Source organism: Atractosteus spatula, chromosome 12 (assembly GCF_055471065.1).
Source record: "Atractosteus spatula isolate fAtrSpa1 chromosome 12, fAtrSpa1.hap1, whole genome shotgun sequence".
Taxonomy (NCBI): Eukaryota; Metazoa; Chordata; class Actinopteri; order Semionotiformes; family Lepisosteidae; genus Atractosteus; species Atractosteus spatula.
In genome coordinates this window covers 3,980,247-3,992,588 of record NC_142717.1, presented here as the reverse complement: position 1 = coordinate 3,992,588, position 12,342 = coordinate 3,980,247, and the positions used below count along the sequence as shown (strand labels likewise).

The 12,342-nt window shown below is 42.7% G+C and overlaps 1 protein-coding gene across 17 annotated transcripts in view; it reads left to right on the top strand.

The window, feature by feature from the left end:
• Positions 1-12,342, top strand: part of clasp2 (cytoplasmic linker associated protein 2) — a 101,451-nt gene that overhangs the window by 47,802 nt on the left and 41,307 nt on the right. For all 17 annotated transcript variants that reach the window (XM_088928802.1, XM_088928801.1, XM_088928797.1 and 14 more), the window contains 7 exons: positions 6,004-6,080; positions 6,717-6,809; positions 7,841-7,986; positions 8,397-8,532; positions 8,931-9,001; positions 10,066-10,125; positions 11,665-11,742. In XM_088928802.1, the coding sequence (XP_088784928.1) occupies positions 6,004-6,080; positions 6,717-6,809; positions 7,841-7,986; positions 8,397-8,532; positions 8,931-9,001; positions 10,066-10,125; positions 11,665-11,742 (661 nt within the window). The remainder of the gene's footprint in view (positions 1-6,003; positions 6,081-6,716; positions 6,810-7,840; positions 7,987-8,396; positions 8,533-8,930; positions 9,002-10,065; positions 10,126-11,664; positions 11,743-12,342) is intronic.

Here is a 12,342-nt window from a genome sequence, read left to right as displayed (position 1 = left end):
GGCTCTGCGATTTGGTCAGGTCCTCTCGGGCCCTGTGCGGCCCGCCTCTGTGATTGGTCAGGTCCTCTCAAGCCCTGTGTGTTCCCAGCAGCGGAGCAGCCCATCTCAGATTTGGTCTGCGATTTGGTCAGGTCCTCTTTGGCCCTGTGCGGCCCGCCTCTGCGATTGGTCAGGTCCTCTTTGGCCCTGTGCGGCCCGCCTCTGCGATTGGTCAGGTCCTCTCGGGCCCTGTGCGCCCCGCCTCTGCGATTGGTCAGGTCCTCTCGGGCCCTGGGCATTCCCAACGGCCCGTCTCGGAGGAGGCTCTGGGAACGGTCCTCTCACAGGCCCGGCAGAAGCGCGTTGTCTTCACTGTGCAGTCGCCTCGGCGCAGCTTCGCCGTTCAGCCACGATGGGCCATTTCAGAGCTCGGATAACAGAACCAGCCGGGTGGCTAGAGTGGTCTACCTGTGGATCATGAACACGAACTTCACACACGCAAAATTACACAAACGTGTAAATTGAAAACATGCACGAGCGTACTTTTAAATCCGTTATGGTTGCAGTTAAAACCCTTTCCTTCTTTGCCATTAGATGTTTTTGCGAATTGATTAATTCTGGGTTTTTTTTTATGGTATTGAAGGGACGGGTAATGTAGATTGTTTGTGATTGATAAATCTGGGCAGATTCCAGAATACAGCCCAACAATGCAGACGGCTACTGCATATTAGAGCCCTGCCGCACAGCAGGGAAGAAATGGCAGATATTGGATATAACTAGAGATGTCTGGATCAGTATCCGCCCATTTTGCTGGTTATCGAAACTGGTTTAATAGCCAGTTTCTAAAGTGTTCCTTATGCTTGCATTACAACTCATTAAAAATTAAGTGACCCCTCCAATTTTCTGACTGGGATTAGAGAGCTGTTTTGTTTTCTTGTTGTATGTACTGAACGGCTTTAAGGCTCCTACTTTCCTGTAGGTTCTTTTTCTTAGATTGTGGCCATGTGAAGTTGTCCGATTGAGGTCAGGTCAAGTCTTAAAAGCCTGTGTCCTCAGCCTTGTGAAGTAAGAGCATCTGACTCCCAGGGCAAGGAGACTGTACTGTTAATATAATCGAATATTTAGGCATAATCAGCAGTTCAGTGTGGAAAAGCTTTTAAATGCCGCCAGTTAGGTTGGATTGCAGATCTCAAAATTAACCTTCAAATAGTCCTTTACACTGAAAGTTGTTCCTGTTCCCCAAAATAAAACTTTTCATGTCATGTGGTAATCTAAATGTTGGAGAATCGAACAAAAAGTTAAGGTTATATTAAACTGAAGCTTAACTTGGGCTTGTTGCAAGGGTTAAGGTCTTAATAAATTTCATTTTGTGAAGAACATTCCGTGTTCTTCATGAAAGCCATGAACTTGAACTCTCATGCTAGCACACAGTTCTAACTTTGAAGTGGTTCTTTGCCTCTGATGTCTCGTATTTCTTTGGTATTGAAAACGTGTTTCATGTTTATTTTTACGATGCTGAGGAGCTATTTAGATAATAAGGAAATATTTACTATGCAGTTCTTGTCTTTGAGCAGGTTTGCAGACCCTGAATTTATGCATCTCAGTGGAGAAGCTCCAGTATGACTCGGGCAGCTCAAGATTTTCATCGTCTGTTGCTCTGCCTATGTGCTTTGACAGTGGATAAGAAGGGATGTTACATACAGTGTTTGTTATATCCTCTCTCCAAGAGGTGTGATGAAGGACGAGGCAGTTTACATTTAGGAATCTTTTCAAACCTATGTCACAAGGTTTTAACTTGTTCTCCAGCTCAAATTTAAACCTATTTTGACATCTAATTTCCCTCTCGTAAAAACAGAATACCTGGAATATTTTCTTCCGGATAGTGTTCTGCAAGTATTGAATGAACAACCAGATTGAATGAGTGCGGACAACGGTTTTCAGTGAGTTTTCGCGTTAATTGCCTTTTTATAGTAATGGAGCTTTGTGAACAGTACATTTTAAAACGTGCTCAGTGTCCTCTCTATTCAGTTACATTCCACAAGCCTACGCATGCTGCTCTTTGAAGCATACGGGGCTGAAATTCAATTAACGTGTTCATGAGCTTCCCTTTAAATCCTCAGTAGTGCCTTTAATGCAGCAGTTAACCTGGAAGGCTCCTGTCTTTAAGGGAGCCCCTTTGTGGAAAATTATATAATTTCTGAGATGTCGGTCATCAGGCATGTACTCTAGTGTCAAAACTTTCAAATTGACTCTGAGTGGGTGTCATGAAAGTAGCAGTGTGCTGTAAGAGTAGGAAGGGGATTAGGTCACGTTTTTTTCTTGACTTTTAATGAGAAAGAGACTCCTGTGACTTGCCGAGCTCCTGTGGGCTTGTGGTGATGTCAGTGACTGACATCCTGCTCCTCCTGTCACCATTAACTCACCTGTTAGGCGCTATGGAGATCATGGAAGGCATCAAAAGACTCGTGATTCTGAGATGTGAGCGTGACAAAGACGCTCTCAAGAGGATCCCACTCTCCCGGCTTTGGACAGAAGTTCTCACCTCAGGCCGAGTCTTAAAATTCCAGTTAAAAAAATTAAAAAGGGGGTTCTTTTGAATCTCGGGCTTCGATCTCGCCTGCACGATCACTATGGAACTCCCCCTCTGATGATGATGATTCCACAGAGAACACCTGCTCTTCTTTCAACTGTGTGACGATCTTGCCTGCTATTGCTTTGGGTCCCGAGTTTGTCCCCGTTTAAACTGTCTGTCCTCCAAATCTCAGACTTAACTGTAAATGGTTGCCTTGTTTTGTGATTGAGCATTTAATTCTGGCAGAATTTATATGCTTTATGTATCCGAACCTGGGCTCATGATTAAACTTGAGGGTACCATCAATTTGTCAAATCAAAACGTAAAACTCTATTACCATAGTTTTTTTGTGGAATGCATTTTATGGTAAAATACTACTTAAAGGAAAATTATTATTAGAGTATACATTTCAGATATTCAGAATTTTAGGAGAGCTCAAGGGGGATAGTAGTGTAGACATTAAAGTTTGAAAGAATTTTCTATTGTTGACCCTGTTACCTGCTGAGGACTCTTCCGTAAATGTAGCATCTTGTCTCCTTAAGACAGGCTAGAAAGTTCCCTGTATTTTCGCAGACTTTAATTTCCGTTCTAGTTGAAGTTGTTGATAAGGCCTTTATCTTCACTCATAATGGCTTATAACCGTGAATAGTTGCATACAAAAGTGGGTAAGTGCTCTTGATCATAAGCTATTTATGTATGAAGGTGAGGGATAGCTTAGGGAACTTTTTAAGGCTGAATTCTTTCACCAAATTCTAAAGTGATCCAATCAAAACAATAACATGCAAATCAATTTTCAGGATTTTCCATCAAACATGTTTTGAACAACATGTTAGTTTTTAATCCATGGCGCTGCAGTTGTCTTTGTGTTCAGACATACTGTTCTGCCATTGCTTCTCAGTAAGTACAGCATTGCATCGTTGTAGTCTCGAGCTGTCGCTGGTAAGTGCGGTTCTCTTGAGACTTTCGTCTTGCCTACGTCGTCTTCAGAAGTGCGCTGTATGCGTGTTGGTACAGCTGTGTTCGTTGCGTAGTGTCCATTTGTCCAGGTGGCTCCATACTGGCCCTGCACTCTGAGGAAGGAAATGCCCTTTCTGTAGATGAATGGGTTCAGTTTTATTTTTAGTTGTTTTTTTAATTGCTATTTGAAAACTATGGGACAGCCGCAATGTGCAGTCGTTCATTTGGTTCTTCCTTTAGAATGAGTCCGAGGGTAATTTTTTCATTAGTATGAAGACCAGCAGACGAGTATTCCTCCGTAACATTCATGGTGAGGAGTAACTCGGAATAGTTTTTAAATACTGAAATATTGAGGTTCTTGTTTCATTCGAAAGAACTGTATAGAAAGTTTATTTGTAAAAAGAATGTGCTTTTATGCTCTTTTTAGCATAACATCAATCTTGCCAAAGTGTCAAGAGGCACAGAGCTTCATCTGGCCTTTCTTTCTCACCAGGTTCTTTATATGCTTTTTCTTTGCCGAATCTAAGATTTCAGTGAGACACATGCATTTCTCACCTGGACGCTTTTAAGAAACTGATAATGGGGGGGGGGAGAATGGTTTCTTAATATTGATTTCCCAGAGAAAAGTAAAACTCATTTATTTCTGATGTATAAGCCTGCAGTTTATTAAAAATAACTTCAGTCAAGAGTACACAAATCTTATGCCAAAGGTTTCCTTGGCATTCTTTGATGCTCTACGGTTACAGCTGTTGGAGTACTAGTGTGGTAGAAATGTCTTGCAATTGACTGCAGACCATTGTGTACATAGGCAGTGTTAATATCAGGCCCATATCATCCCTGGTGAGGAGCCAAGCCCATTCGCATTGAATCTTTTGTGCTTCACAATTATTCGAATGTGTTTTGTGGGTTTTCCTTTTTGTGGCTTTTAAGTGCTAAGAAAAATAATAACTCTTGACAGTATCAACAGAGTACAGAAAGAATGCAAGGAAAAATGTCAGCAAAATGGAGGCTGGATATGTGGGTCAGAACTTGCCAGGATACCGTTGGGCTTGGCAGCGATGTGTCTTGATCACCTGGTTGTGTACAAACCCTCTGCTTAGTGGCATATGCTTTATGGGATCTTTGCTCCATTGACTGTGGGGGGAAAATGGAAGCCAGCCTCAAGCTAAAGGAAACCAGACGTCTAGCCAGATAGTTTCCAAAGGGCAGTTCGGTGCTCTGTGGCTTAAAATAATTGACATTCGCTGGGCACCGTACCAAGAAAATAGTGTGTTGGGGATCAATAGATGACAAGCAAATGTCACACGTTTTCCAAAGGGAAATTCAAAGCGTTCAGATAAGGACAAAACAGCTTATGTTCCTTGCATAACGAATGGAGTGTTAACCGGCTTTTAAAAATTGTGATTCAGTTATTGACCATTTTCTTAACAGGTCTTAAGTTGTTCTAGTTGAATTCCCATGTTCTAAACCTGTTTGTTGAAAGCAATCCTTATTCCTTTGGGGAACTTGCATACCTGTTTAGTCTTCAGGTTTTACTCATCTGAGTGTTAAATGTCTCCTTTATTTTCAGAAGATTCTTAAAGATTATCGATCACATGTATCCTGAATAAAATGAAAGCAGATTTTAATAGATGCTTCTAATTATTGACTGCACAATGTGATATGACTTCTGTTTAAAATGAGTATATCACCTCTCAAAATTCATTAATTTCTTATTTTAAATTACCTTTCATAATTTCATAACAACCAAAATATACAGAACTAAGTTCTAAGTCTTAAGTTCTGATGAAAGTCATTTTTATTTGGACAGATATGTAGCCATTGACCCAGGTGATAATCTTGGAGCACTCCAAAGCTTTTGGTGGCCTGGGTTTGACTAGTCTTAATTACTATGAGGGCTTTCTGTTGAACGTGTCTGGGACGTGGCTGGATTCTGGATTCCCGAGTTGTCCAAATGAGGATGCTTAAACAAACCAATTAACAAACCAATTAACTTCAAGTATCTTTTTATTTCATGCACCCAGGGGCAGAACAGTCTCCCCTTGAGTGGGCCTGGTCACTGTTTTGTTCTGTATTGGATTGTACGTTTGGAGAAATATTTGGATTGTGTATTTGGCGGAAAGTTATCCCCTTTCTTGACAGCCCTCTGATTTCCTGAGCTTTCAGTAATTTAGAAAAAGACTCCTACTGACAGTTTCCCGGCTCTTCACCTACCAGCTGTGGTCTGTAGGAAGTATCTGTTCTCTTGGTGGCATCAGTGATGACAATAGCCCGTGCTAATTCAGTATCTGGTGGGGGCCATGGTAGCCCCTATTTTTTTTTTTGTATCTCAGACTTAACAGAACCTTCAAAAAAATAACCTTTCCGGTCACCCTCAGGTTGTCCACAGCGAATCGGACATCTAACTGTTGAATTCTCACTAAAGTCCGTCTCTATCAGGTAATGGAGGTTAAATGCCCTTTCCCACTCACACTGTTTGTGTGCTTTACCTGCAGGTCAGTCCAAGGAAGGAGCAGGTGCAGTTGATGAAGATGACTTTATCAAAGCATTCACAGATGTTCCTACAGTACAGGTGGAGCCCTTTTGCATTTTGTATATGTTGCAGTTTGTTAACTGAAAGACAAGTGCCATATCCTAACTGTTGGCTTTTAAAGTGAAAAATTGTTTCTGCACAATAAAGGCAAACACTGTTTTAGGCAGGATTCAGTATACATAAAGTAATACTTAGATTCGATTATAGGGGTTATTGTAGATAAGAGTGTCACGTCAGTACTAAGGCTCTTAGTATGATAGCAGTGTACTTGCGCAGATTTATGTGATCTGGAAACTGATGCAATGGGTATAGAGTAAAGCATTCATCATGCTTTTTGCTGGAATGTGTCAGATGCTTTCAAGAGTGTAATATTATTTGGAAAGTTTAAGGTATAAGAATTCTAAGACGTTCTCAAATCAAAACATTCTCACTTCTCGCCTTCTCATTATGTACTTCGATCAGCTGCGTTACGGCTTCAAACTAATATCAAGTCCACTCACTGTTGAAGTGTGTTATTCTGACCTGAGTGTATGCCTCTTCAGTATTGCCTTTGTCTCCAGTCCTATTTCAGTAACCGTAAAGTCAGTCGCACATGGCTTTACTAGGGAAGGTTGGTGTCTTACTTTGTCTGCCTCTTCCTTCAGTCAGTCGTTCCTTCTCATGTTTGTGTCCCAGATTTACTCCAGCAGAGACCTGGAAGAGAATCTGAACAAGATTCGTGAAATCCTCTCTGATGACAAGCATGACTGGGATCAGAGAGCCAATGCGGTGAGTTCTTCAGTTCCTCTTCAGATAGATGGGAGGCTAGCAGCTGGTGCTCTTCCAGAAGGACCGTTATTCCAGCTGTTGGCAGCTGGAGGTTATCTGCTTATACCCCAAGTATAATCCCATGATACCGTAAAAAGCACAGGAGTCTGCTCGCCCTTTGTAGAGGGGGCTGATCATGGAAGTAGCAGTAGCCCAACTTGATTTTAGCCCCAGTGGTTCACATTTAAAGCCAAAAGGTGTTTTATGCCCTTTCTTTTTCAAACACATTTTTCTCCTGTCTCTTTTTGTTTGTAACACACCTGGGAGACGGAAGATTTTTGTTTTATCGGATTGCTGCAGCCATTTATCCCTGGTAAAAAAAAAATCAAATTCGAAGTTTTTTCTGCCAGTGAGCCTCCGTGACCTGGCAGTCAGATTAGACTTCAGTGCTGGTGATCTCTGAGGCTGTTATCACTGAAGACATGTTTTTCACATACAGGCTTGGTTGTAGCTGTAGGACTGTAGAAGTGAATTAAATGCAGTTTCCTTAAAGTAGTTTGTGAGCATTCAGTGCAGCATGGGTTCTTTATTAAGATGTATTTAATTTAAATTTGTTGAAGTCGTGGGATTTAAAACATTGTTTAAAACATTTTCATTGCACATGAAAACAGAGCTCTTGAAAATTCTCGAATAAAGACTTCTTAGGCCATCAATTCCCTGGTGGAGACGTAGCAATGACACTTTTGACAACTGCTATTAACTGCTGAACTGTGATTAGTCATCATTTAGTTAGTGTGCACAGTGTCAATGTTTTATATCTAGTCTCCATGTTGACTGATTTCTTTTCCCAGCATTATAACCAGTCATATCACAATCTTTTGGGTTTCTTGCCTACAGCTTTTAAAATGAAACATTGCCTTTTTGGCAGGACTGCAGCACTGCAGTAACAAGTAACATCAAGAGGCCTTGAGGGTTATGAGCTTGTTTGTGTATTTTTGACCCCTGTGAGGACATTTTGACTGTTGAGTTTTCTTTCTTCTTTCCTTCTGCAGCTGAAAAAGGTTCGGTCTCTGCTGATCGCTGGGGCCGCAGACTACGACTGTTTTTACCAGCACCTGCGGTTGCTAGATGGAGCTTTCAAGTTGTCAGCCAAGGACCTGCGCTCCCAGGTGGTCAGGGAGGCGTGCATCACAGTGGCGTGAGTGACTCCAGGCGCCGGGATCTCATTAGACGAGGGGACGGGTTAGCACTGCATGACGTTTATGAGGGATGCTGTTCTTGAGCTTGAGCTGGCAGTTCTGATCAGGAACCAGCTGCGCTTTCTTCTGCAGTCTTTTTTTAATTTTCTTCCTGTGTGTCTTTTCTGCATGGCTTACGATCAGTCTTTTTTTTTTATTGAAACGCGAAGTAGAATATTGCACGAAACAGACTGCGTGATATTGACATTAATTCACAGCTGATGCTTCTCATGTCTCGGCTCTTGTCTGGTTGTGACCCCCCCGAAGAAGAAAGTGATTTTTCCAGCTGCTGCAGGGGTTATAACACCCAAGAAGTGAGGAGGGGGGGGGAAGGTTGTTTTCCTAACAAAGTGGTTGTGCTTTTCAACAGCCATCTTTCCACTGTTCTGGGCAACAAGTTCGACCACGGGGCTGAAGCCATTGTGCCTATTCTGTTCAACCTGATCCCCAACTGCGCCAAGGTCATGGCGACATCAGGCGTGGCAGCGATCAGATTCGTCATCCGGGTGAGTGTCCCAGGGTGTGGCTCCGCCGGGGCCCTTCAGCCTTGAGACCTTTGCAGCCGAATTTCTAGCCTCGGCTCAGATCCACTGATCGTGCCATTTGTGCCTCTCCCCCGGTGCTCTTTTGCATCTTAAAGGTTACGATATGATCAGTAAACTGACCCTTTTACACCAGTCGCTCTGTACAAATGACCACTGATGTCAGTCGAGATTAATATTAGAATCTGGGGGGGTAGGTTGGTTATTCTGACTGGCTTTACATCTTGCTGCTTAAAACAAAAACTAAACAAAGGTGCGTAGTACAATGGTTTGTTTTTCAGTGGGTATTAAATATAACTTTGACCACAGTCCATGTAACTTTTGTCAGTGATGGGTGCATCTCCGTGCTCTTCTGATTTCAGCATACTCATGTTCCAAGGCTGATTCCCTTAATTACCAGCAACTGCACATCTAAATCGGTAGCAGTCAGACGGTAAGGCCTTTGTTTCCTTCTGCAGCACTCATGGTTTGCTGCTGTGTTGCGGTGTGAATGTCGGGAGAGGCCTCAGGTGGTGATGCTTGAGGACTCGCTCCCTGTCTGGAGCAGGAGCATTGTTGGCGATGCTCTTCAAGAATATTTGGAGAAGAAAACGGGTACTATATCGGGCCCTACCTATATTGCAGTAAAGACAAAAAGAGTTGACCAGATCCACTGGTGTCCTTTTTAGTCCATCTGAATGGAGAGGAATGAGCTGAAATGTGGGGATTCGTGTCCTATCGATGTATTGAAAAAAGTGAATAAAAAATTCAGTAGGACCAGTGCCATTTGTAGTACCCTCAATAATATGTTTTTGTCATTGCTTTTTTCTAAAGTCTTTATCCTTGTTAAAATACAGAAAAAACAACTGATGGCAGATTGTTTTCCTCTCATGATTTTGTGTAGCTCAGAGGTGTGAAGTGGGATCGTCAATTTTTTTTTTCAAGCTAAAAACAAGTTTTAGTATTTATCTTGAGACTTGAAGGGTACTAATAACCGTAACAGTATCACAGGATGAAGAACTGAACCACACAGTTCCTAGTCATTCTGATGTATAGTACTCTCAAGTTGCAGGCTCCCAGAAAAAATGGTTTTGCATCTGCCACAATTATTAAAATCGAATCATCTGTTGTGTTCATACAAGTAAGCAAAATCCATTTAGATTGACAATTTTGAATTGAACAGAGCAGAATTCTAGTTAATTATAATACAAATACTACAGTAGACACTACAAAAATGTCCGTCATGCTCTCATCCGTTTTTGATTGAAGGCCATTTCCTTTTCAAAATGGCAAAAGATATAGACAGTCACTGTGAATTGAGATGGAATAGTAGATTAAAAGCTGGATGTTTGAATGAAATTCGCACAAGAAATTTGTCTTTAAAGTCAGTATTGAAAGACACTGTTTTTACACGTTTGTAGTAAATTATGTTGAATGAATTATGTTGCGTTTTCCTGCTTGGTAGCTGTTGACGTGTAAACCTACAAGAGACATGTTCCTTTCTGTCCTGACCTCTAGGCGGTGTTACGATTTCCTAGACCTGTTGCTGCAGGAGTGGCAGACCCACTCCTTAGAGAGGTAAGGTATCCGTGTCACAGTGCCATAGCCTGTACTGGCATTAATGAATATTCAATTCTGTTGTGCAAAGCTACAGATGTTGATTCATCAGTTAAATATCTTACAGTTGGGTTTGTGCATTCATAGTACTGTAAATTTATAAGGAAATTCACTGTCAGGGGGTTGATTTTAGTCTTTTCTTGACAGGCTTCCTACAAGCATTTAAGACCATAGGAGCTTACAAAAGGAAGGAGGCCAGCTGGCTCATTTAGCCTGTTTGATAGCAGCTAATTGATCCAGGGTTATAACCCAGCCATTTCTTTAAAAGGCCAGGGTATCGGCTTCTATGTCATGGATGAGTAGCTTCTTTCATACTCCCACATCACATTGGGTAAAGATGTGTCTCCTTCTCTTAGTTTTTAAATGCTCTTGTATTGCAATGTATGCTTCCTTCCGTGGCTGGTGTTGTTGGGGTCATAAGATGATATTTATCATCAGAATTTTCCACCTCCTGCTTCACAGCTTAACATGAGGGCTGAGAGAGTCTGGAATGAGCTATAGATCCGTGTTGTCGCAGCCAGTATCCTGGTGTTTTTCAAGAATCAGCTGGATCAGATCCTGGGATCAATTTGTTATTCACTCCCGGACAAGCTAGATGGACTGAACTTCCTCCTTTAGCTTGTAGCAGGGCTGCGGTCTGTGTCCTGTTCTGAATGCGCGTTGCTCGCAGCTGTGTTTGGGAGAGGCTCTGTAACATTTCGCGCATGCCTTCTCAGGTGTTTTGTTAGAGCCAGCCCCTTCCACTGCCTGCGCATGGATTCTGCGGCAGATTCCCTCTCCTGCAGGGGAGCGAAGGAACTGATTGCCAGGCTGAGCCTGTCACAGTCTTGCAGCCGTAACTTGACGAGTAATTCGAATCCGAGTGTTGTGCTGTTTTAATTTTAAGCACCACAGTGGTAATAATATCCGAGTGAGTCCGAAGGTCCGGAAGGGCTTTCTCCCACAGCCAGCCCATACCAGAAGAAAAACAAAATAAACTTGTTCATAATGGACACACATTTAAATCCAAGGTTTTTGGAAGGATGACAAAGCGTGACTCCCATGCATTATGTGCAGGGGCGGACTTGCAAATAGCAGCCTGTTAATGAGTGAATCCTCCTGACGCTTAGATTCGATTGGTTTTTGCGAAAGCAGTAATGCACGTGCACCGATCAGTAAGATGGAGACCTTTCAAATTACAGAGAGTGGTAGACAAAATGGAAGTGTGTTTTACGCTGCAAAAGCAGATCAGGTCTGCGCTGTATTTCTCTGTGGTATGCGTTGATACTCTTTTGCTTGTGCGTGGAGAGGGTGTGTGTGTGTGTTTTTAAACTGGAGTTCAAGCTCAGCAACAGGATTCTGGAGGGATCCGACAGAAGGAACGTTTATGCGTATCCAGGGGTGTTTGAGATTGCTGCAATTGAAGATGGGTTTGGACTAGGTCATGGTTGGCTGGCGCGGGGGTAGGAATGTGCCGGTTGCGAGGGTGGTCTGGTAACGAGCCGTCTCTGTGCGCGGCAGGCATGCAGCGGTTCTGGTGGAGAGCATCAAGAAGGGCATCCGAGATGCCGACGCGGAGGCAAGAGTGGAGGCCCGGAAGTAAGTCTCGCCGCTGACGGCCGCTGCATTTCCGCCTCGACGTCTCCTCAGCAGACTGTACAGCACGCTGCTTTGGCTGGATTCAGAAAATGCCTAGGAGTGTTGGCTCACATGTCTCGTGTAGGTGCAAGGCTCAAGAGAGAGAAGGTAGCAAGAGACATCCAGTCAGTGTATTAATAATCTGATTAAGAGGATGAAAGACCTTTCCTGTCTGGCTTGAATCCCCACTTCTAAATTGGAAAGGATTGCTTCTATATTAAGAAACCCCAAAAAGGCCTTTTAGCCAGAGTTTAATTGCATCCATATGTTCTTTAGCCGTCTTTCAGCTGGAGCGTTCAATACACTGTTCCACGGTAGAATACTAAGCCAAAATAAATTTAAAAAAACAATTTCATTAAACACACGTAAGTTATTGATTCCATTTCAGCACACTGGTAGTCTGGTAGAAGGTGACTAAGAGATGAGCACACTTTGTGTGCTATGCTGGCACACAAAGTTGACACACAGCAGTGCCCACCATGACATTTCCACACAGGTTGTCTTCCGTCAGGTCCGTCAAGGATAAAACCGCATGAGTTCGTGCATGAAATACTGCCACCA